This window comes from Hyperolius riggenbachi, chromosome 5 (genome assembly GCF_040937935.1).
Source record: "Hyperolius riggenbachi isolate aHypRig1 chromosome 5, aHypRig1.pri, whole genome shotgun sequence".
In the NCBI taxonomy this organism is placed as follows: Eukaryota; Metazoa; Chordata; class Amphibia; order Anura; family Hyperoliidae; genus Hyperolius; species Hyperolius riggenbachi.
The window spans coordinates 329,624,526-329,651,073 of NC_090650.1; the positions used below are offsets into that span (position 1 = coordinate 329,624,526).

Genomic DNA, 26,548 nt, shown 5'->3' on the forward strand with positions numbered 1-26,548 from the left:
CCATCTTTTACAGTTCATAACAAAGGTTATGTTTTAACAGCATCTATAGGGCATAATACCCTAAGGGGTAGATGTTTCCTTAGTTTGTTTCTCCTGACACACCTCGGACTTTGTGGAAACCATCAATGTTTGCCTGATATCAATCCTTTTACTAGGCTACCACTCTGCATCATTAGTTATTAGATCATATTTCAGCAGGAATCTAATCTAAGGGTCCTTTTACACTTAATCAGTTGCTCTCAGTTAAAACGGAAAGAAAACTGATTTTCAAAGTAATGCTGTGAGAAAACGCGGAAGAGCCGCCGCAAATACTCAGAGTAAGGCGGCTGATTCCGCGTCTAGCATGGCATCTGGAGTGTTTAGGCACGCATCCACTAGCGGGGCGGAATGCGGAGAAACCGCCGCATGCCCAGCGGTCAGGGCGGCAGAGTCCGCGTCCGACGCGGCAGTCGGTACGCATAGGCCTACTACTGACACAGTGGCTGCGTGCGGGGAAACCGCTGCATGCTCGGTTGGCGGTGCGGCTGCCCCCGCGCTCGAACAGACTGACACATTATAACACATGTCTGGTGTGGCTGGGACTGATGGTCCACACTGGTTCAGGAGGACGCGCGCGCACGCAGAGAGGCAGGGCCTTTATGACAGTCAGAAGGGAGTCAGCTGACCAAGCCGGTCAGCTGACAATTTCAGCAACTTCCATTGGTCTAGCACTTAGGGGAGGCGCTAGAGAGCGCTGGTGTATATATACTGGGTGCTGGTCATTTCTCTGGTGTCTGGCGTTGCGATCACTATGTGGTAGCACTCAGACCTTGTCAGTATCTGTGTTTATTAGACAGTTTCCAAGGTGTTGATGGCCAAGGATCTCACACCTTAGTCTAGGAAGTCTGTTATTATCTGTATTATATTCTAGATCAGATTGCAAGGTGTTGACGACCAAGGAACTCACACCTTAGCTTAGGCATTGTTGATTATTTGTTATGACCTTCTGCTTTCCTGACCATTCTTCTGATCTCTGATTTTGTACCTTTGTCATTCTGATACTCTGTTGCCAAATCTCGGCTACTCTCTGGATTCTGCACCTGCCTCCTGTCTCTGTACTTTATCTGTCCGTGTGTTTACGACCTGGCTTGTCCGACCTCGAGAACTATCTCTCCTGTTAGGAGATAGCTCGCAGATCTGTCAGTGACACTTCTCCATTGGTGTCACTCACGTTCTGTCCTTTCCACTTTCAGTCTGACTCCTCCCCGTGGAGAGTCCAGACTACGGAAGGAACCTGTTGCCAAGCAGTATTCCTATCTGCTCTTGCACCTGTCTTCCAGGTGCGATCCTCAAAGTATTACTGTTGTACCAAAACACTCTTATCACTCAGGTGTCCAGAGGTTAGAGATATATCTGATTATCGGTGATACTGCAGATCATCAATAATCTGGTATATATCTGCATTCTCGGTGGTACTGCAGATCACCGGTAATCAGATCCTCTCTGTGTTACACCGATCATTACAAATGCCCATGTTTTTCTATGGCACCTTTCACACTTAACGCGTTTTAACAGAAATCTTCTTCCCAATGCACTGCTATGGAAAAAACGCGTACCAACGCACACTAACGCGTAGTAACGCACACTGATTAAGTGTAAACGGGGCCTAAGAGTGATTGCACCACTGCGACCACTAATGAAACACTGCTAGATGCAGTATAAAGCTGTCTCAATATCTCAACAGTTCCCTTTCCCCACACACACCCATACATCCCTACACACACACATACACGTCCGGATTTGTACTTTCTAGCGCCCAAGGCCCCCGCCACCAACCGGCCAGCAAGGGGTTAAGATTTAGCTTAGAAGGGGCTGCCATAAATTTCATATATATTAACCACTTAAGGACCACAGTCTTTTCGCCCCTTAAGGACCAGAGCCTTTTTTTCCAAGTAGTATAATGTGTTTTGGGGTGTATTTTTACATATACCCATGCTGGGTGGGAGAAATATCTCTGTAAATGACAATTATTATTTTTTTTTACACACAATTGTCCATGTACAGAGATATTTCTCCCACCCAGCATGGGTATGTGTAAAAATACACCCCAAAACACATTATATTACTTCTCCTGAGTACGGCGGTACCACATGTGTGACACTTTTTTGCAGCCTAGGTGCGCTAAGGGGCCCAACGTTCCAATGAGTACCTTTAGGATTTCACGGGTCATTTTGAGACATTTGTTTTCAAGACTACTCCTCACGGTTTAGGGCCCCTAAAATGCCAGGGCAGTATAGGAACCCCAAAAATGACCCCATTTTAGAAAGAAGACACCCCAAGGTATTCCGTTAGGAGTATGGTGAGTTTATAGAAGATTTTATTTTTTGTCACAAGTTAGAGGAAATTGATTTTTATTGTTGTTTTTTTTTTCACAAACTGTCATTTTCTGCTAACTTGTGTAAATTACATTTTTTTTATTTTTTACACACAATTGTCCATTTACAGAGATATTTCTCCCACCCAGCATGGGTATGTGTAAAAATACACCACAAAACACATTATACTACTTCTCCTGAGTACGGCGATACCACATGTGTGGCACTTTTTTGCACCCTAACTGTGCTAAGGGGCCCAAAGTCCAATGAGCACCTTCAGGCTTTACAGGGGTGCTTACAATTTAGCACCCCCCCCCCACACACACACACACACTTGCCAGGACAGTTAACAAACCCCACAAATGTGCCATTTTGGAAAGAATACACGCTAAGGTATTCCATGAGGGCCATGGTGAGTTCATAGAAAATTTTATTTTTTGTCACAAGTTAGCGGAAAATGACATTTTGTGAAAAAAAAAAAACAATTTCTGCTAACTTGTGACAAAAAATAAAATCTTTTAAAATACTTTGGGGTGTCCTCTTTCCAAAATGGCATCATTCGTGGGGTCTGTCCTGGCGTTTTAGGGTCTCTGCAATCATTACATGTATGGCCAGTATTAGGAGTTTCTGCTATACTCCTTATATTGGGCATACGGGTAATGCACTCTGCGCTGAAAGGAAAAATGACCGTCAAACAATCAATCAATCAATGTGGATGAAAAAATATCTGCCAAAAAAATGTGAGGCGTCTGCCAGGACAACAAGGGTGACACCAAGTCCCACACAACTGCTCCCCAGGTAGTCAGGGCATCCGACTAGCTCCAATTTTGAGTCTTTCCCCTCATAGACCCTAAAATAAGATGTATAGCCTGTGGCCCTTCCACAGAGCTTATACAGTTTCACCCCATACCGGGCGTGCTTGCTTGGGATGTACTGTTTGATGCGAAGGCGCCCGGTAAAACGTACGAGGGGCTCGTCTACACAGATGTCCTGTTCAGGGGTATAAGCATCTGCAAATCTGGATGACAGGTGGTCTATGAGGGGCCAAATTTTGTGGAGGCGGTCATAAGCTGGGTGGTCACTTCGATGACAGGTTTCGTTGTTATTGAAGTGCAGGAAGCGCAGGATGTTCTCAAATCGTGTCCTGGACATGGCAGCAGAGTACAAGGGAACGTGATATGCTGGGTCCGTAGACCAATAAGACGGCAACACATTCAGTTTGACTAGTCCCATGTGAAGGAGAAGGCCCAAAATAATTTTAATTTCGGAAACTTGGACTGGTTTCCACCGAAAAGGCTGGGCAAGGAAGTTATTCGGATTGGCGGTTATAAATTGTGTGGCCTTACGGTTGGTCTCTGCCACGACTAAGTCTAAGAGATCCTGGGTGATGAACAGATAGAAAAAGTCTAGGGCCGATCCTAGATTATCTGTCTCCACCTGGACTCCAGACTGGGCGGTGAAAGGGGGCAGTACGGGTGCGGTGGAATCAGGGGAATGCCAATCAGGATTTGCCAGCATCTCTGGTAAACTAGGGGTAGTACGGGCCCGTCTTCTTGGTGGCTGCAACCGGGATCTTACTGCACGTGCCAATGAACCAGTTTCAACTTCCATGCTGGTGCTCGCCACTTCACAAGGGTATAAGGAAGTACTGGTGCTAAGTCCAGGAGATGTTGTGCTGCTGGTGCCTGCCCCACCATGAAATCTCAGACCAGCACTAGCACCACTCTGCTGCCCTTGAGGCTGATCCTGTGGTCCAACAACATGGGGTGTGGTACGCTTGGCTCAACCTCGTCATCACTATCGGTCAGTGAGCCACTGTCCTCTACAGGTTCAAACTCTGACCGAGAAGATTCGTCGAATGAGTCGTCCCAAACGTCCTCATCCGACTGGGCCGTGTACCTGAACACCTCATCATCGGAATACCCCTTTCTTGCCATGGTGGACTGCTAAATTTAGGAGGTATTCCTCTAAGACTACCCAGAAAAAAGAGCACCTACCTAGCAAAAGGGAGTACTTGAGGAGCAGAAAGCTGTGGTCACTGAGTTTTGATTTAAAAAAAAATCAAAACTGATCTTTACAGTGCCACAGCTATTGTACAGTGTTTTTTGCAGTGATCAGAAAAAAAATTCTGTCACCGCGGAGGGGCGGGCTGATCGCAAGTGCAGGCGAACGATCAGGCCTGATCAGGCAAACACTGCGTTTTTAAGTGGATCCTAGTGACCCTAATATAGATCTGACTGCGATCAGTAATGATCACTTACAGATACTATATAGTACCAATGTTGATTAGCGACAGTGATGTCGCTAATTAGTGACTGTGGTGCAGTGGGCTGAGCACTAACTGACACTAACAAAGGGGCCTAGCTAACTGGCCTGACTGCTAACACTAGTGATACTAAAAAAGTGACAGTTTTCACTGATCACTGTTTTTAGATCACTAGGAAAGTGACAGGGTGGTGATCTGGGGTGGGAGGTGGCGAGTTGGGAATCAGAGGCAATCAGAAACAATCACAAGAAAACAAAGCCAATCACAAGGTAATCAAAGCCAATCACAAGGTAATCAAAGGCAATCACAGGGCACTCAAATCACGGGACAATCAAAGCCTATCACGGGACAATCAAAGCCAATCACAGGCCAATCACAGGGCAATCACAGCCAATCACAGGGCAATCACAGCCAATCACAGGGCAATCACAGCCAATCACGGGACAATCAAATAACGGGACAATCAAATCACGGGACAATCAAAGCCGATCACGGAACAATCAAAGCCGATCACGGGACAATCAAAGCTGATCACGGGACAATCAAAGCCAATCACAGGCCAATCAAAGCCAATCACAGGCCAATAGAAGCCAATCACAGGGCAATCAAAGGGCAATCACAGCCAATCACGGGGCACTCAAATCACAGGACAACCAAAGCCGATCACGGGACAATCAAAGCCGATCACGGGACAATCAAATACAATTACAGCACAATCAAATACAATGTCAGCATAATCAAATACAATTAAAACACAATCAAATATAATGCACTGGAAAGGTGATGGGGGGGGGGGGGGTCTGAGGGCGTTCTGAGGGTGTGGGTGGGTGATCAGGTGCCCCCAAGGGACAGTTTAGGGTGTTGATTAGGTGCCCACATGGGGCAGATTGGGTCCTGATCTGATGGGTGGCAGACACAGGTGGTGACGATGGGAGATTAGTGAGTGATTACAGGGGAGAATAGATGTAAACACTGCCCTGGGGAGGTTATCAGGAGGGGGGTCTGAGGGCAATCTGAGGGTCTGGGTGGGTGATCAGGTGCCCCCAAGGGACAGTTTATGGTCTGCTCTGATGGGTGGTGGTGACAAGGGGTGATAGTCAGGTGATAGACAGGTGATAGACAGGTGATTAGTGGGTGATCAGTGGGTAAGGCAGATGTATACAAATGTATACAGTATACAGGGGGGTGGTCTGGGGGGGGGGGTCTGGGGGGGATCTGATGGTAGGGGGGGGGAGTTCAGGGGACCCTAGGGGGCAGTTAGGGACCTAATCTAGGGGATAGCATTGACTGTTAGTGACAGAGAGTGATTGATGGGTTTTTAGGGGGGTGCTTGGGTGCAAACAGTGGTGTGCTGGGGTGGTCAGGGGGGGTTCTGAGGGCTGGGATGGGTGATCAGGGGGTCTGGGTGTGTAAAAAAGGTGTGTGTGTTTGTCACTTACTGGGGTGCCGTCTTCTCTGATGGTCGCACAACGAAGTGACCATCAGAGGAGGAGGCAGCCTGTATAATACACTTTGTTACATAAACAAAGTGTATTATACACTTTTCATTGGCCCGATCGGCGCATTTGAAACCCGCCGGCGCTGCTAATTGGCCGGCGGGTTATCGCGCCAGGTGGGCGGAGTCAGTTGCCTGCGGCTGATCGCGTGATGCATGACGCTATCGCCGCACAGCCACGCTTGCTGCCACCGCCGCCGATGGGCGTATTGCGGTCGTTTGGGCCCAGCCCTTGCCGTCGCCCATCGGCTTAAGGTGGTCGGCAACTGGTTAAGGGGAAAAAAACTTTTCTCTTTCTGTTTAAGTTTTACAGTCCAGGGGGGTAGAGAGGAGAAGGAATGGCTGAAGTCATTATCAGAGTCTGACCATCTATTCTGTTCAGCTCAGCTTGAGTTGTAAAGTGGAGCTGATAATCCTGTTAAAATGTTTACCTTACCAGATCAGAAATTTGCCCAATTGCACAGCAAGCACATGATGAACCGGGTTTCTCTACATCCCTGGCACTAAACTGAAGCTTGTATGTTCCTGGAGATAGCACAGTCTCATCACACACCAGGAAGTAAGGAAATGCACAGAGCTCTGGAATTCTTACTTTGTGTGCAGCAAGCAGGGCGGCTTCAGGCCAGGAGAAAAGACGTATTTTGACATGCAGCCTCTTATTTCTCCCCAAGTCCTGACACCCTTCTGCTTATTCAGCGCCCAAGGCCATGGCCTTTTTCCGGCCCTTCCTGTAATCCGGCCCTGCACACACACACACACTTTTGCTTGGGTCGAATGGTAAGGGTATTTCCTCTGCTATTGTTCCGTTTCCCCACATGCACATTTGGATGGCAAATCAATTGGCGCCCTCTAATTCGCATGCGGAGAAAAAAAATTACATAACATGCAGGAAAAAAAAACGCATTGTGCATTAGAATCCCTATAACCGTGCATGGCATGGCTGAAGGGATTTGGATGTGTTCTCGCATCACTGCAAGTGCCAGTGTGCGTCTGGTAAGATAGTGGAAACGGGCCCTAATAGTATGGTCTTTCTCAGTCAGTCAGGTCAGTTTGATCGAGAGAGAAGGTCCTAGATTTTATTATATTTTCATCCTATGATTTCAGCAAATCAGATGAATAATCTAGAAAACATTGCTGAGTGTGGGAAGCACCAGTCCATTGGTCAATACCCAGTCATAACAACTACCCAACAGTCTCCATGTGCATCACTGCTGTGCAGTTCATTTAGTCAGACAGCGTGCAGCAAATTCAGCAAGATGATGTCAAACAGTGAGTTAGTATGTCTGTGTGTCTGTATGGCACACAAATGTCTGACTTGACCAATTAATTTGTGAATTTGTCATAATACATTTCTCGAGCAGGTTTCATAGCAATAAGATCCAAGGTGTGTCCCAATAGTCAATTATCCGGCTAGAATAATGATGCTGTCATGTGTTTCAGGTGAGACAAGCCCAAGATTATGGGTGGAGAAATAGAGTCTGCTGTACAGCATCCTTGGCTCATCCCTCACTGAAAGAAAGACACCTTTAACATCTACGTGTGAGAACAGCCAGGAGGGAGCATCCTGCACTCTAACTGAGAAGGTGGGAAAGGAGCAGAATCTCTTAGTACTGTGCGAGGTTGCACAGCAATAACTCACCATGGACTGGAAAGTTTGTGCCCACCTCACCGCCTTCCTACTGTTACTGGTAAGTGATAACTTTTAATGCACATAATATTTATATACCGCAGATATTATTGAAGCTGACAAGTTGCAGAGAGTTCATTTGACATAGAGCTGAGAAAATAATTTGTGCTTCACTTGCATACTTCTAGTTGCTCAGATTCTTTACTAAGGAGGATGTGCAGGGAAGAGTAACAAGTTATGAAGTGCATCTCTGTCCACCTCAGACATCCAATCACGTGAAGCAAATTTGACAATGGAGCTTCTCTGCTTGTGGCTGGATGCTTTCAGCTTCAATACACATCTGATTTGGTATATAACCCTTTTGTGGTTTTATATGTATTGATAAGGCAGGACTTTCTGTTCTGTAAACATGAAAAATGAATTGACGGTTGGACATGACCTAATATGTGAATATGGAGCATATAGGAGTCTGCCATGTATTGTATTAATACGTAAATGATGAAATACATTACAACATGAAATGATTAAGGAAATATTTGCAGGAGTCCAGGTTTCGTACGTGCAATAGAACATATTAGAAATCACAGCAGCAACCTAGTTTAAAAAGAGCAATTTTGATGTGTTTGGTGCAGAAACCCATAGCGACCATAGGGATGTAATTTTATTAAAGTCAGCTACAAAGATTTTGATTGGCTGCCATGGGTGGCTTGATTTTGTATGTTGAATGTACTCCTATATTTCATAAAAATTGGGGTAATGACACTGGTGCATAATGAGAAAGGTTATGCCCACAGCAATTAAGATGTATTGCCCCAATTATTGAATAAGATATAGTATTAAGGTGCTTTGACAGATAGACAGACAGATGTGATGCAGATAGATGTGACATTGTTTCTGTGTTTCTGTTTTTGTGTTGTAAAGCTTTTTGTTGTCTGTTCCCAGACCAATAACACTTCAGGGTAAACTGGCACAATGCTTAATTTTTAACCATCTACTTCCCTATTATATTCGAAATAAAAAAAAACACAAAGACATAGCATCACTTCCATACAGGTGCTTGCCTAGCATTGAGTTCTAAATGATGAATATAGATAAGTCAGTAATAAAGTGACGTATGTACATGAAGTGTTATTGTCTTCTGGCATGGAATAATGGCTACTGCTGAGTTTTGGAAACATTATGAGTCTGATTTGAGAAGATGTACAATGAAACATGGAGCAAAAGCAGGATAGTCGCTCAGGGGAACAATCAAGTTTCAGCTGTTAAATGCTCAGGTTCTGGTCTATTGTTGCTTCTGGTTTCTTTGAACCTGTCTTGGTAAATTAGCACCAGTGAATCAAGTAATCACCTGATCCGAAAGTAATCTCACCCTATAGCATACTAATTTTGGTTTAAGTCATCATGTGTGGTGGTTTACCACGGTAGAACATAGCATCATACAGGTAGATGTAGGCCCTGAGCATTCTGCAAATCAAAGCATGTCAGATGTGCTATGATCTCAATAAAACTAAGTAATGCTCATTCATTATTAGTCATGCTTGGAAAACACTATAAGATCTACTTTTTTTTGTAATAGTACACCTATGCAATGGATTTAGTTAATTCATAAATCCATTGTAGGTCCAGAAACCTCTATTCAAACATAGAGTTATACCCTGAAAAGCACTATGAAATATGACAAAGCTTAAACACTATTAGGTCAACCTTCTTAATAGTGATTACACAGATTTTTCTGAGTATTCTTTGATTTAAGCACTTTGTATGTGTATTTGTTTTATATATTTATAGTTAGCTTTACCTTGTTTTGTTCTGTTGGAAAGAGGTGACCTATTCATGTGGCTTCTATGCCATTTTAATACTGTCATATTGTCAAAATGTATTTTTGAAATTTTCTGAATAAGTCAAGGACACAAACAATGTAGGCCCCTTTTACATTTGGCCACTGAGTCGACCCGCGTTGCGCTTCCCTGACGTATCCCCGCCACAAGAGCCATGCAAGTCTATGGAGACTTGCACACTTCATGTGATACGATGCAGTGCGCCATAAGTATCAAAACCGCCGCCTTCTCGTCACGAAGTCTGCAGCACATTGCCGCATGATACATGCCTACCATATGGATTATGCAGCAATGCAAGTAAATGGGTGACGCAGTATGTGTAAACGATGAGAGCACGGTGCGACGTGGCATGCATGCGCAGACCGACAGGAACCCCAGTGATGTACTTCCTCCCAAGCATGGACTAAATCACTGAGCAGGGGCAGGGCTATGCATATGACCCTGTTGCCACACCATGGCTCAGGGTCATATAAAGGGTGATTTCTGCCACACCACAAACCACAAGTGTAAAACCAGCCTCAGTGTTACAGCATATTCTTTTAAAGGGTCGGTTTTATTCAGTTTTTTTTTAACATACAATAATCAAGAAAAAAAGTTTCTTGCTAAAGCAGGAGAATCCGCTATGGGAAACCACCCCATAGTATAACATAATAGTAACCAAACCCAGTGCTCCTAGGCCTACCCCTTTATCTACTTCAGGTGTAACGAGGACGTGTTTCCATATCTATTTTTCAGTCAAACTAGGAGATATCCAATAGTGTGAGACCCAACTATTCCAGCATTTATATGATTTTTTTTTTAGTGATCTTTCAATTAAGAAACACTCTCTTCAAAGAAACTAGATCTTTGAGCACATTTGAAATACAGTCTCTTTTACTCTGCGCTCTGTTAAATTGCAACAGAATATATAATAGCATAGTACAATAGTACAGTTTTATGGGGTCTTTTCAATTGTTTTTGTTGTTGTTTTTATTTTTTTTCTTTAAATTTTTCCAAGGAAGTCCCTCCCGTTAAAAATTAATTCCACTTACTTTGAAACTAATTTTCTGTGCCCCAGAAACAATGCCAAAATGACTGGGCATGTCAGGACTCCGAACCAAGCTACGCCCAAAACCTGTAATTACTGTTTAGTTTTATAAGCAGAGACTCACTAATAGCATGAGTGTTGATGACATATTAATTTTAATGGGGGAAAAAAATTGCTGATTCTCATGGACAATTTTGCATCTTTTTGTTCTTTTTTGTTTTTTGTTTTAAGGGAGAGTAACATAGTTACTCATGGATGACTCCATTCATTGTAAATTTGCACTGTAATGGTTCTTACGTAAGCCATCACAATGTTAATATTTGTATGTCAGCTAGGGATTAGTGATGATAGGGATTTCAGGGGTTTTCTTCTTTGTGAAGACTTGTCATTGGACTCAGACTGCCTGTCGCTGGAATTGTTCGTTACGGATAGAAATGTACTTTGTTAATGCTGGCTAGCTAAAACTCAGATATTCCTTTGGTGCTCTCAGTGATAAAACTGAGGACAGTTAAGCCTAATGCTCTGCAGAAAACAGGCGAGATACTCTGACCATGAGAAGAAGAAGAGAGAGGGGGGGAGCTGGGGTGACCTCGAAGAATCTCGCTCAAGAACCAGATTGTTCTAAAAATCCAAAATGTTATGCATTAGACATCCCTTTTTCCATTCCACTGACTTCCTGTAAGGCCTCATTTCCACTAGGGTGCTGCATCTGTCTCCAAAACGGACGTGTCACCCATGCTGATGCGAAAATGCATCCAAATCATTGGCACAGCTATTTATTTTGAGTTGATGCAATTTTTTGTCAATGATTTTATGCAACTGTATGCAGATTGTTATGTATATAGTGCCAACATATGGTGCTAAACCAAGTGAGAAATAGACAATAGTGGGAACTATAAAACAGTTTGCACAGCGTTCATGTGGGGTATATCATCAAAATCCAATACATGTACATGTTCATTTGATTGATAAAACACAGTGGAAACAAGAAACACAAGGTGAGAGTACTTTGAAGCTCCTACAAGGCCAACTGATTTTGGACACTATAAGTCTGACTGAACATGTAGGAACATCTATTTTTCTCTATCTGATACCAATTGGATAGGGGTCAAGAGGGCGTTCCTAGGATCCTAAGAGATCTGGGGCACTTTTGGGCACTCCAGCTGGAAAATGTGTGTGGCCATGCACCAGAATGTGGGTGTGGTCATAGGTGGAGCCAAATTTACATGAACTTAACTAAGTAGGCCTGCCCGGCAATATGTCAAAATGTTGAATGAAGCTCCCTCTCCATTAATACAAAAAAACAAAACTAAAAGAGAACTTTAATTATTTAATTATGTTAGTGGGGCACAGAGGCTGGTTGTGTACACTAATACCAGCCTCTGTTGCCCCATGGTGTGCCTCCAGGACCCCCCTGCGCGCCGCTATACTCCCCGCAGTGCTGGCGACACGCAGCATGTCGCCAGCACAATGTTTACCTATGCGCTGTCTGTCAGCGCCGCTCCCCCACCTCCTCCGCATCGGCGCTACCTGCCCGTGTCCCTTCCCTCCCGCTGATAGGAGGGAAGTATCGCAGGCGGGTAGCGGCGATTCGGAGGAGGCGGGGAGCGGCGCTGACTGACAGCGCATAGGTAAATATTGTGCTGGCGACACGCTGCGTGTCGCCAGCACTGCGGGGGGTATAGCGGCGTGCAGGGGGGTCCTGGGGCACACCATGGGGCAACAGAGGCTGGTGTTAGTGTGCACAACCAGCCTCTGTGCCCCAGTAACATAATTAAATCCCACCTCGGGTTCTCTTTAAACTAAACAATGCAGCATATCACATAAATAGGCAGTGCCCCTTAAACTAACTAGACAGAGTTACCTGGCTTCTGTCCTGTGCTGGTTAGTCTGACTTTCTGCTGTGTGGGCGGGCCTGCTGCCAGGTTATCTGGCAGTTCCCCCATTGCATTCCCTGACCTTCTAGTGGACGCCCTCACATGCTCCCACGGGCCTCCCACTGAGGTAAAAAAACTCCCAGCATACCCCCATACAATAACCACAGCTCCCTGCATGTCCCCATAAAGGCACCTCAGAACCCAGTATGGCACAACAGCACCCAGTATATCCACATAGAGGCACCATAGCACCTAGCATAACCCTGATTGATGCACCACAGCTCCCACCATGCCCGCCATTGAGGCAACATAGCTGACTCTGCCTGGGGGACATCTGGGGCACCCCATAATAGATCTGGGGCACGTGCCACTGATCTTTGGGGCTAGCAACGTTGACGGGGTCAACTGGCTTATCTGACCATTATGAACATGCGTATGGCCAGTTTTAAAGTGGACCTGAACTTTTGCACAGAACGCAAGAAAAATGCACCCTGTGTGTTTTTAGAGTGAAGAACTTGTCTAATGCCCCCTCATCTGTACGTAATCACAAGTGTAATTTGGCAGTCCTCGGCAGACACAGCTAATATATAAAAACGGGATGTTAACCCTTTGTCTATTTCCATGAAATCAGGAAGCAGACACACTGCAGATGTATTGCAGGAGTTCTGTGAGCTGAAACAAAAAATTGTTTTCTAACCCTCCTGGCGGTCTAATAAATTCCGCCAGGAGGCAGCGCAGCAGTTTTTGGTTTTTTTTGTAAATCATGTAGCAAGCCCAGGGCTCGCTACATGATAGCTGCTGCTTAGTGGCATCCCCCCGCCCACTTCGATCGCCTTCGGCGATCTCCGATCAGGAAATCCCGTTCAAAGAATGGGGTTTCCTGGAGGGCTTCCCCCATCGCCATGGCGACGGGGCGGGGTGATGTCCGTCAGCGACGTCATTGGGAGTCCTGATCCACCCCTCAGCGCTGCCTGGCACTGATTGGGGGGGCGGCGCGGCGGGACGGATAGCGGCGATCAAGCGCGGGGCGGCGGCGATCGGTGTGCTGACGTAGCTAGCAAAGTGCTAGCTGCGTGCAGCAAAAAAAATTAAGCAAATCGGCCCAGCAGGGCCTGAGAAAACCTCCTGCGCGGCTTGCCCCGAACTACGTTCGGGGTTACCGCCAGGAAGGTTAAAGGTTATTATACTGTTGCTTATGCAGAGATGAATGTTGCAGTAGATGAGATGGGAAATGAAAATGCATGCACACCCACTTTAATAACCTCTTGGGAGATGAAAGGATCTGTTAAAGAAATACTTTTGAGATGGAACAAAAGGAGGTAGTTAATTAGCTAATATGCATGTTAAATGAGAGCTCAGAGTCAAATATTACCCCCAAAAATGGGCATTAGGAACAGGAGTTATTGGGGTTAATGGCCCAATCAAAACATCAGCTTCTGTATTAGGTTCAATTTGCATCCCCTCATAATATTAGCATCTCACTGCCCATCACTAGCATCTGCACTTTACTAAAATTTGGAGGAAAATAGAAAGTATTCCTGACACCATAGTTTCCCTCATTTTACAAGCATCATTGGAAATTTCAGAGTTTCAGATTGCTCAGCAAGGTCATGGTGAACCAGAACTCCTAGGAGTGTGTAAGAGGCTGAAGAAGACCAAAAAGACTCCCCGCTAAAATGCTATGCAAAACAGAAGTTTGACTTCTCCTTAAAACAGAAGGTATTTGCAATTATTCAGGTTGGAGTGAGCTCTAATGTGTCCTCAGAGCTCATTCCAACCTGAATAACCGCAAATACCTTCTGTTTTGAGAAGGTAAACTTATGTTTTGGAAATGTCAGCTGTGCTGTTGTTTTTCACTTTTCCTTAGCACCACATTTTTTCAAAAAAGCTCTTACCTGTTGTCAGTATAATAGCAACAAATATACATTTTTGTTTTATTACTCATTTTGGGCAGTTACAGCTAATAAGCCAAAAGCCAAGCGAGGACACCAAGTTCTCAAACAGTATAGGATGTCATGTCATAATTTGACTGATGACATGACTACAAAGTCGGAATTCCATCTATCTATTTCAGATTTGAAGACAGATTGTGTTTGTTTTGTCTCTGATAGAAAATGCCAAAGGTTGCATACATATCATTTACATGAATATACTGTATATAGGTGTGAACTCACCGCCAGTACACATGGTACCCGATAAGGTTATGGATCATTTTTGTAATGAGCCAAAATAGGAACTTAAAACTTAGATCTGAAAGAACTTTCACAGTAAAGCACTGCCTTCAAAAACAGAAGATATTTGCAGGCCATCATTTTCAGCCCATTACCATCCATTCTCCACTCTTATTATACATTCCCTACTTTCCCCACCCCGCCACTTACATACACACACTTCCAAGTAGGCCAAGGTGCTCCATCAGCCAGAGCTGTTTATAGAGGGTGGAGAGCTGCCTGGGGCCTTGTTCATCCTACCTCTTTTCTCGATTCCCTCTGCTCCTGGTTTCCTCCTTCAACTCCCTAAGCATAGCTCACCTGTTCCTCCACCCAGAGTATGCTTCCTGGTGTTTTTTTTCTACTTCAAATCTCCCCTCCCATGGCATGCTGCTCACTGCTACTGTTCTTCCCATCCATCTCTTGACAGAGCCTACCTGTCTGGGACCCACATTGTGCAACACGTGGCAGAAGGTATGCAGCCACATCTTTCACACTGTACAGCACTGTACATGACGATGCTGCTGTACACCTCCTGACTCCTGACACGAGATTCATAAGAGATAAGGTGAGGGACTCAGACAAGTAACCTCTGCCACTGCTGGGATGTGGAAAGTAAGAGAAGTTGGCGACTCGCTATGGGAGGCAGGGCCAGATTTTTGGGAAGGCCACATAGGCCCGGGCCTTGGGCGGATGCAGCCAAAGGAGGCACCTGGAGATAAATGAGGAGCTCTTACATATGAAAGAGGAGGCAGAAAGTGGGGTGCGACACATGAAAACAGGAAACTGATGCTCAAGAAAGAAAGGGGCTGCTGCACATGGATGATATAGATGGAAGAGGGGTCTGCTCATGGAATGGGACGGGAGCTGCTGCACAAGAAAGGGGAGCCAAAACATATCTGGCCTAGGGGCACAAAAAGTATAAATCCAGCCTTGATGGGAGGAGAAGCAGAGGAGCAATGGAAACCAGTTAGCACATTCTGGAGGGACAGACTAACCAGCAAGCTCATTGTGACAAATAACTCATTGGAGTGTGTAAGGGACTACAATGGTCCCAAAAGCCCCCTTACTAAGATGTTAAGAAAAACAAAAGTTTGCTTTCTTAAAGAGGATCAAACAATCTGAAACAGTCTGTATGCATGTTGGATTATTATGGCTCTGTACAAATTAACAAGCTGACACATCATTGCATTCCAGCGGTTCTGGAGGTGTGTTTAGCTTCTAAGGGTACAATGGTTAATTTGCATATATTCAGCAGTGATGCCTGGGAGACATCTCAAACTCACTCCAACCTGAATTATCGCACATTCTGGAGGGAGATTAAAACAACAAATTAGAGCAGTCAAAGTATTCCTGGTTTGCAGTATTCCTTCCCGTCCCCAGGTGCCAGGCCCTAACGTAATCATTATGGCTAGTATGGTGGCTCCTAAGCCTATGGCCTAGTGTGCGAGAACTGCCCTACTGCATATGTGTGCTATATGTAGCAAAATAAGTAACAGAATAAAGATTTGCATGGTGAAGTAGGTTTAGTATAGCATTGCCTGTATTTGTAAGTCATCACTTCCAGTACTTTTAAGATAAAAAAGCATTAGTCCTCAGGATGAAAAAGCATTAATCCATCACTTCTAGACAGTGGAGGAAGCCATTCCAATTCTTCTTTTGTGGATTGGTTGGCCAAGTGTGGAACACGTGCAGCCTAAAATGCACATAGCCCTTTCTTCTAATCTAAATTATAAACAGCTGTTACAGGCTATTTGACATTCAGTAATGGAATGTATAGTTTGGAGGACTAACAACCTGATTGTTCAAAAAGTCAGCAAGGGCATAAATAAATTATTTACATGTGTTACAGTGGTACATTAATGTCTTGTGTTTTAACAGTTGCTTTCTGTTATAAAATGGCAATGCTATGCAGTGGCTGGAAGGAGTAATGGTTAAGGGCTCTGCCGCTGACACAAGAGACCAGGGTTTGAATCTCAGCTCTGCCTGTTCAGTAAGCCAGCACCTATTCAGTAGGAGACCTTAGGCAAGTCTCCCTAACACTGCTACTTCCTATGCGTCCTAGTGGCTGCAGCTCTGGCGCTTTGAGTCCGCCAGGAGAAAAGCACAATATGAATGTTATTTGTCTTGTCTAAGCGAAACATACACAGTATCACCTGCTGCATGGATGCATTTATAAGGCCCCTTCTCCACTTGTGCAATGCTGATTGCTTTTTCAGCCACGCACAGTGTGTGCAATACACAAGACATCAGGCGTACATAGACTGTACTGTCTCATGTTTCCAACCATGTGCAGCGCTTCATCCCAGTGGTTGTGCGCACACGGTTGCATGCAATACTGCACCAATGTAGTACAATTCCACTCATTATACACTAATGGGATTTGCATCATATTGGAGAGAATTGGAGAGCAGCACACCTGTGTTGCATGTAGCGTTCAAGTGAGGAAGAGGTCTAATGTAAATATGATGGCTAATGCTTACATTGTCATGAATTAGTTGTACCATGCAATGCAGGATTTCCTCAGTGCTCTGGCAAAATGGCATACACTGTTGCCATGTTCCTAGGTATATCAGAGTCCAAAAAATGTTTAGAAGCCCTATATTACACTAGACCAGTATTAGAGTTCGTTCTTCTTACTGTTTGAGTGCAGGCTCCTTCAGCTGCCACCCATGTGCACAGATAACTGGCACCGCATTCTGTAATAAAGCAGCTATAGTGTCTGCAGTAGGACTTATACTGTCAAAAAATATCAAGCTATTCCAAAAACATTCCAACGAGGCTTATAAGCAACACACTGTCATAAATAACAGTTAGCGCCTACTAATATGACAGTAATACTTCAAAAATATCTTCCTTTTACGTCACTACATTACATTGTTGTAAAGCGTAATGAGCAATTCTCATAATAGTACAATGAAAATTGCAATTAACATGATACTTAGTACTTTACTCATCATACTGGAACAGTAATTGTATTGTTGTTCCAGCCATCTATGCAAACAAAGCTTGGGAGCTGCACAATAAGGTTTTTGTTGTATTACACTCTTTGTTGTTTGTGCCATTTCCAGCAGACAAATGGGACAACCTATCCCAGGAGGAGAAGCAAATGCACAGGAGTCAGACAGAATTGTTATGAAAAGAAAGGACATACTGTATGTGTGATTTTAACAGTATGGTGCCATGAATATTAGAGCCAGAGCTGTCTGTGTGATGTGTGCTGCAGAGCAGTGTAGTGATTGCAAAGGCTGACAATTAGTATTTCCCCATTCCACACCCACTATTTACACCCACTACTCCCCAACATTGAGCACTATTCCCCTGCCATGTGTTAGCAAGCCCCAATATAAAATGATATTCCCCCTACATGCTGTAATAATCCCCATCTTACATACCTCCCCCTCAAAATCATAAAATAAAAATGCCCTCCATGTCTTAGGGCTCTTTCACACTAGGAGCTGAGCCAAGCCTTTTGACGGATCGCTCCTAGTTTGCGATTATAAAAGTAACATGAAAGTCTATTTGACTTTCATGTGAACTTTCACATTAAACGAAGCGCTCCAGAGCGTTACATTGCAAGGCATCTGGGAGTTTTGTAACGTCCAACCGCAGCGTTTTCCCGTCGGTTAAATTAGAACTACCGCTGCTCCACCGCAACTTCCCCACCTCATGCCGCAGGCAATTAACGCGTGCAGGAAATGGGCTCCTGCACACGTTCTGTGATGTGAAATAGCCCTTAGCAACCGTAACATAAATTCTATTCCCCTCCAAATCTTAGCAGCACCCCAACATACATACTATTCCCTCTCCATATCTTAGCAGCCCCCCATTGCCCCAACATAAGATTCTATTCCCCCTCCATGTTTCAACAAACCCAAACATAAATACTATTACCCCTCCATATCTTACTTCCCCAATGTATAAAACTATGCCCTTTCCATGTCCTAGCAAACTTCCCCCTAACATTACCACTTTCCTAATGGAAACCTTATTCTCCTCCATGGTCTAAGAATATTCCCATTGAAAGAAAAAAAATGTTTTCTCCATATCTTTAGACCCACCCCCACCCCACCTCAGCCCCAAACCCAAACCAAGACCTAAAGTACTGACCTAGTGAATAAGTCTAGCAGCAAGATCACCAACACCAAGCTCATCCAAAGTCTGTGTTAATACCGCATGGTGCCAAAAAGAACAGTCTTTGGTTTACACTGACTGCAGTGTTCCAGTATGTGAAAAAAAAATATATAGGTTTCAGAGGTACAGTTACCATACATTTTATTTTGTGAACCTTAACATACAGTAACAAAAAAAAGCTCCCTTCGCCTGCACTTCATCATCTTTCATAAGCTGTCACCTGTTAGGTGCAGAGGAGTAGGGTTACGGTTCCAGACTTCCAGTGCTGCTTGCCAGGGGCGTTGCTAGCCCCCAAGATCAGTGGCACGTGCACTGGATTTATTTTGGTGTGCCCCGGCAGTCCCCCAAGAGTCAGCTGTGGTGCCTCAATGGTGGGTATGCTAGGAGCTGAGGTGCATCAATCGGGGGTATTGGTGCCTTTATGTGGGCATACTGGGTGCTGTGGTGCCATGCTGGGTGCTGTGATGCCTTTATGGGGGCATGCAGGGAGCTGTGGTGCCTTAATGGGAGGCCTGTGGGAGCATGGTAGGGGGTCCACTAGAAGGTCAGGGAATGCTATGGGGGAACTGCCAGATAACCTGGCGGGTAAGCCTGTCCAGCAGAAAACCAGACTAGTCCGCACAGAAGCCAGGTAACTCTGCCTAGTTATGTTTAAGTAACACTGCCTATTTACAGTATGTCATATGCTGCTTTTTTTTTCTTCTTTCTTTTGCATTAATGGAGAGAGGGCTTCATCCAGCATTTTTCTGGGCAGGCCTACTAGGACCGCTGTTAAGTTCATGTAAGTTTGGCTCCACTCATGACCACACTCACATTCTAGTGCGTGGCCACACCCATTTTCCGTCTGAAGTGCCACATCTCTTAGGATCCTAGCAACGCCCCTGTTGCTTGCAGAAAGATGACCTGAATGGGAGAGTGATCAGGAGGAAGCCTTGCAAACTTATCTGAGAAATGCACAGCACAACAACTTCTTAATAAACAAAGTCTTGGAAATAAATGCTATGGAAAATAAATGCTGTGGTATGATGATGCACAAATTGAACTATCTGTCCACAGTCACCAGAAGGTTTTTGAGGAAAAAAAAGTAGCAACATGTGATGACGGCACAAACTACCTTGCCAACTAAGCACAGTGATGGATCCATGCCTTGCACTTGTGCGGTAGCAGTTGAAAAAACAGGAAACATTGTGAGAATGGATTCCTCAAGATACCAGCAACAATTCTATGTTCTTCATCCTGGATATGTGAGACTGTTCCTTTTAGCTACTAGCCGCCTTATTATGAGCAGAGGGACGGATCTCATCATTGTGGATTTCTGTACCTGGCTAATGACATGTAAGAGATGCCAGTACTGCTAATGCAAGTTTGAAAAATGGACCCTTTTGAGCTCTGACTTGAAAGGAAGTGCTTTATTGTGGTTAAAGGTTTGTGTACCCAACAATGGATGCGCTGAGCATGCTAGAAAGAAAAATATGAGTTTGAATACTCATTTTTTATCTCTCTATCTTTCTATCTTTAATTTACAGTGGCATTGTGGACCATATGGTGTAGATCTGAATCAATCCTCTGTGCTGCAAGCTATGGTCATTTAGCATTGAACAAGTTGCACTTCTTAATTATAAAGTATTTATTTCACTGGGCTGGTTGTTACTGTGATTGTAGACTGCTTAAATGAGTGAATATCTACAGCTTATGTGATACAATTAATAATTGGGTACTTAACCGTTAGCCGGGCGCATCCGGCAGGTGGCGCTGTTGATCTTAATTCCAATCATAATTACTTCACGTAAACCTGTGAATGTAAACGCCGGATGCGCCCGGCTTAAACAGATCAAGCCGCTGGCTTGCTTCGTGAGTGTCTCGCTCTCCTCCCCCTCTTGCCCTCTCTCGTATGAGCCTTGGGGAGGGGACATGCGTGTCATTGCGGCATTGCGACGAACGACTCTGGGGGGACACGCATGTCCCCTCCCCAGTGTTCTATAGGAGAGAGGGCAAGAGGGGGAGAAGAGCGAGACACGAAGCAAGCCGGCGGCTTGATCTGTTTAAGCCGGGCGCAACCGGCGTTTACATTCACAGGTTTACGTGAAGTAATTATGATTGGAATTAAGATCAACAGCGCCATCTGCCGGATGCGCCCGGCTAACGGATAAGTACCAATAATTGTGTCGTTATTTCCTCATAAAAAGCCTGTTGAACTATTGCCTCCAATTAAAATAAACCTACTGTGAAAATAAACTGATAAGACAAACAACTGTATAATTTTCCCTAATCCTAAATAGGACTTTCCTGCAGTCCCATAGCGTTTTGTGTACGAAAAGTTGAGTCAAAGTTAAGAGTTTTTATTACCTCAAGTGAATGACAGAAATGTATTTAATTGTTTTATAGCTCCCATACAGGAAAATCTTGAACTATTGACCTTCTTTATCTCTTCCCGGCATTTAGGTGTTTCTCTGCCATGCATGAGATTGATGGCCTGTAATTAGTTATCAATTACAGTTATGCTACAGTCAACTGATAACCTGACTGTGCTTTAGAGCCCTAAGCTCATTAACCATTACACTTAGAAAAAGAAGAAGAAAAGAATACAGCCTAGTTCTGAACAGGATTAGGACTGTTGATACACGACATCTCATGATGCCACGTGTCACTTTAGGAACATGGACCAAAGCTGTGGGGAAGAGAGGTGAACAGTCTGCCCTATATGTATATATACATATATAAGTCAAGGGATGAGCAGCACAAACCGAATTTTATGCAATACTATGCAATATATATATATAATATATTTATATTATAAATATATATTTAATATATACATAATATTTTTTTACAAAGGGAAGATATATCTTGTAGCATGATTTTTTTATGACTTTACTGCATGTAGCTTTGAAGTAACAAAATGAAGTTGCAGTCATTTTTATCAGGATTTCTTCTTCCTGAACTTTCTTTTGATCCTGGAAGCAGGTTTATTGGGTACAATATTTGTGATGATGCAGCACACCATTAACTCCTATAGAGTCAGGAATGGGACATACCCTTACCTGCCATAGTCATAAATAGAGCTGTGACACATAAGATGCTGTTCTAGCATTCACATGAAGCCAGGTTTTAAAGTAAGTAGCCTACTAGCCTTTTTTATCTATACTTATTGTTCAGCTACAAATTGCAGTATACTTTAACAGTGTTATTATGCAACAAAGTAATATTATTTCATGCTGAGGAATAGGAAGTACAACATTTTTTATTAGATGTGAATCTGCCAGTTCTACTATATAAAGCAGTTTAAATCAAGATTTAAGCTGACTTGATTTACTATAGTGAAATATGCCCAAGGCATCATCCACCAGGAACATTTGTGTTTCTGTAATAATAATATGACATAATAGGAGGTAGGATTCTGCTCCAAGCTACAGATATGTGAGGGTAGCGAGATGTGCAGGTTTGATGAGACTGACTTCATTCTGCCACCTGATTTAACCACTTCGGGACCACAGTGCTAAACCCCCCTAAAGACCAGGCTATTTTTTGTTAAATTGGCCAATGCAGCTTTAAGGCCAAGCTGCAGGGCCGCACAACACAGCACACTAGTGAATCCCCCTCCCTTTTCTCCACACCAACAGAGCTCTCTGTTGGTGGGGTCTGATTCCCCCCCCCCCCCCAAGCTCGAAGAATGAAGGCGGGGCAGAGCTCCGCCCATCAAACAGGAGATGCGCGCTCAGCCTGCATTCAATCTCCTGCAGTAGCCGGCCCCAGGACTTGACGCCAAATGGCGTTAGGCGGTCCTGGGGCTGCCGCTGCGTGGGGCATTCTTTAGATAGTTAAAGGACCACTATTGTGAAAAAATGTAAAAAAAAAAAAAAACCATATAAGAATTAAATTTCTCTGCACTATAAATTACCTTTTTTCCTTTGTTTCTATCAGGGCCTATTTCCACTACACGCAGATTGGCTGCAGAATTGATGCAGAATGGATGCAGAAAAACTGACTCCAATGAATGCCTATGGGAAAATCTGCATCAGAAAAATCGCATTTAGTGGAAACAGGCCCATAGGCTTTCATTGGAGTTTTTCTGCATCCATTCTGCATCCAATTTGCGGGTAGTGGAAATTAGAGTAGGTAGTAAATAACTGAAAGCTCTAACAGGTTTTGGAGCAGTCAGGGCCGGATTTGTACTTTCCAGCGCCCTATGCCGGCTGTCACCAACCGCCCCCCCATTCTGTCCAACTCTAACTAGTGATCACTGGGTTGAATGGGCTTCCCTCTGTTTTGCTGCTTTGCCCCCCCCCCCCATTCAACAAAGAAGCAGTGCATGTTCTGGCCACTCATTGTAATTTTGCACTCCTGCCTGGATGCACATCAGCCGATTGTGTTCTGAGCTTGCATAATTCAGAAATGACGCTCATATATGAGCAGCACTTCTCAAGTACACATACCCATAACACTCCCAGCTTCGGCTGCTGTGCACATCCGTAGAGGAGTGCGTAATGACAAGAAGAGAGAGGACAGAGTATACACTGCTTCTTTATCCTCTGTGCAACTAGCTTCAGTCAGAGCCACAAATAGGTGACAGGGCAGCGCAAAGGAGAGAAGCCCATCCAAACCAGAGACCAGGTAAGTAGAAGGATCCCAAACTATACACGCTGGCATAGATGTAGTGTAATGCTAGGTACACACAATGCAATTCTGACAGATTAACTGTCAGATCGATTATTTCCAACATGTCTGATCTGATTTCCAATCAATTTTTCAATCGATTTTCCGTTAATTTCTATGAAAAAATTATTCAGAAAGTCTATCAGATAGCAGATCGGACATGTTGAAAATAGTCGATCTGACAGTAAATCTGTCAGAAAATTCCATCATGTGTACCTAGCATAAGCTCAGGTGTACTTTACACAGTGACAATTTAGCACTTAGGGCAAGTTAAGACAGATCCTAATCAGTCAGCAGGAAGTGTTTAAGTTTTGTAATAGAATGATATTTATTTGCTAACCAAAAGAAAACAGTGAGCCTTTGGCTAATGAGCCATCTTCAGACTTTGTTCCTGTATACAAGATGTTAGGACACACAGCTATATATACAGTCAGCAGGAGATGCATACATTGTTTTGAAAATATAAATAAATGTAATACAGTTGTCGTTCTGTTTCAAAACATCCTGCTTTCACTGATGGCTAACACAGTACAATCTAAAAAATGTCAGGAAAGAGTTAAACTGTAGCACAGAGAATGTTGCTGTCATTCCCTAGGAAAGAAAAACAAACCATAAATTTAACAGGTCTCAGGTCTTTAACAGCTCTGACCAAGTAATAAACATCAGTCTGGGGGAGAGGAAAGCTGATAATTCCTGTCAGTGAATGCGTGCTGCATAACCAGTTCGGCCTATCTGGACGAGCTTCCTCGTCCAGATAAGCACTGCTGCTGCCCCCGGATGGTGCGCGCGATTGGGCGCGCCCCCGCGCGCGCTCCCGCCACCCGCCGCTAGCCCCCCGATCAGTGAATAAGAATATAATTCCCATTCACCGATCTAACTTCCCCGCAGAAATACCGACGCTTTCTATCCAGAGAGCGCTGTATTTCTGCCCCCAGGAAACTTCTCCCCAGCATTTTAGTTCCTGGATGCGAGATCGTTCGCATCCAGGACTTTTTCCACTGTGGCCATCTTGTGGCCAAATAGTAAACTGCACCCACATACATTTTTAATTAAAAAAATATTATTTTACATTTAAAATTAGCAATTTCCCTCCCACACCAAAAATCACCCACATACATTTTTATTTATTAAAAAAAAATACAATTAAAAAAAAAAAAAAAAACATAAATAGTTACCCAAGGGTCTGAACTTTTTAAATATGCATGTCAAGAGAATATGTTATTATATTATTTAAAATTATAAGCTTATAAATAGTGATGGACGCAAATTGAAAAAATGCACCTTTATTTCTAAATGAAATATCGGCACCATAAATTGTGATAGGGACAGATGGGCAAATAAAATACATGAGTTTTAATTATGGTAGAGTATATTAATTTCAAACTATCATGGCCAAAAACTGAGAAATAATTAATTTTTTTCATTTCTTTCTTAATCTTCCTGTTAAAATAGATTTAGAAAAAAAATAATTTTTAGCAAAATGTACCACCCAAAGAAACCCTAATTAGTGGCGGAAAAAACAAGATATAGATCAATTCATTGTGATAAATAGCAATAAAGTTATAGGCGAATGAATGGGAGGTGAACGTTGCTCGGATGCATGAGATTTTCGGCACTGCGGTGCTGAACCGGTTAAAGAAACTAATCTGAACTCAAAAGTTCTACTACTTAAGCCCATATATGTTTCTTCTCACAGCAGCTTGTATGTCCCCACTCATTATACTGGACAAGATCTTCAGATGACAACAGATGCTGTCATCGCACACACTCTGCGGTGAGAGAGATGCAGGGATCTCTGGAATTCAGGCAGAATAGAGCAAAGCAGAAGTGATTTACTTTGACATGTGACTACTTTGACATGTGACCTCTTATCTCTCCAAGTCCTGCTGAATTGTATCGCCCTAGGCCTTGACCTTTGTGGCCTTCCCAGAAATCTGGCCCTGGGAGCAGGCCATAGATGATTCTGAGGGTTTCCTTTATTTTCAAAAGCACTTTCTGGTACTGAATGTCAGTTGCTCAGTCCAACTGCCAAAATACTAAGCAAATGAGTAGGGAGGGCTGCTGGCATCCTTATATAAGAAGTCCAGTCCTTTCCAGGAAGTGTTTTTTTACAAAGAATAAAGGGAATACAAAAAAATCCCTCATGAGGAGATGGGCTAGTCCAAAATCAGCCAGCTCTGTCAGATTCTAATTTACAGTGCAATTTGCAGTGGGAGAAAAAACATGTATGGATGTATTTTGAATATTACAATATTTCACAATGATGGTCCTATAAAGCAAAATACTCAGGTCTGCTACATGCTGATATGTGTGCTATGAAGATAGAGGGGAGGGAATGGAGTCCCTCAGTAATATCACCTTTTTAAGGGTTAAACAACATTACTTGTCCAATTGCTTTCTCCCCCAAAGGACTCATCTCTTACTAACTGCAGATGGCCTACACACATGGGATCATCACCTACCCAAGTGATTATTATCAATTGTCTACCAATACCTGGGACTAAAGTTAATGTACCCCTTTATTTGGGAAGCACATTTAATGACTTGTTGTTTGAAAGTCTTTTAGTGTGGAACTAATAGACTTTCAAACAACATGTCGTTTGTACACATGTACGGACCTAACTGTCGTTTGTATGTCAGTTAGAACACGGATCCGCCAAGCGGATCAGTCAAAACTGCTGCTATCAGCCTAACTATCGTTCATACACATGCCAAACTGTTGTTCAAATGACCGGTTTGAAAGAAAAATTATTCAGAAATATCAGACGTGTGTACTTTCCATATAGTGGACTCCACAGAAGTGAATGGAGAATAACTAAGATCCAGTCGCACGTTCAGATCCAAACAGACACAGGGACTAGACAACTGACAGGACATCATAGTAGCGGACAAGATCACCATGACAGCAGTGATGTCAGCCATAGCAGTGCCAGCTGACAGGAACTTCAGAAAGAAGATGTATGGGGTGCCAGAGATCTAGAGTGGATGTGGAAGTAAAGGCCAAAATGGTTGCAGTGCCAGTAGGAATTCTTGGGACTGTGACTCCTATGCTGGTAGAGTTACTCCA

At 43.7% G+C, this 26,548-nt stretch overlaps 1 protein-coding gene across 1 annotated transcript in view; it reads left to right on the plus strand.

The window, feature by feature from the left end:
- Positions 1–26,548, plus strand: part of DSG1 (desmoglein 1) — a 121,940-nt gene that overhangs the window by 4,800 nt on the left and 90,592 nt on the right. The window contains exon 2 of the mRNA XM_068237307.1: positions 7,556–7,803. Coding sequence (XP_068093408.1) covers positions 7,756–7,803 — 48 coding nt within the window. The 5' untranslated portion in view covers positions 7,556–7,755. The remainder of the gene's footprint in view (positions 1–7,555; positions 7,804–26,548) is intronic.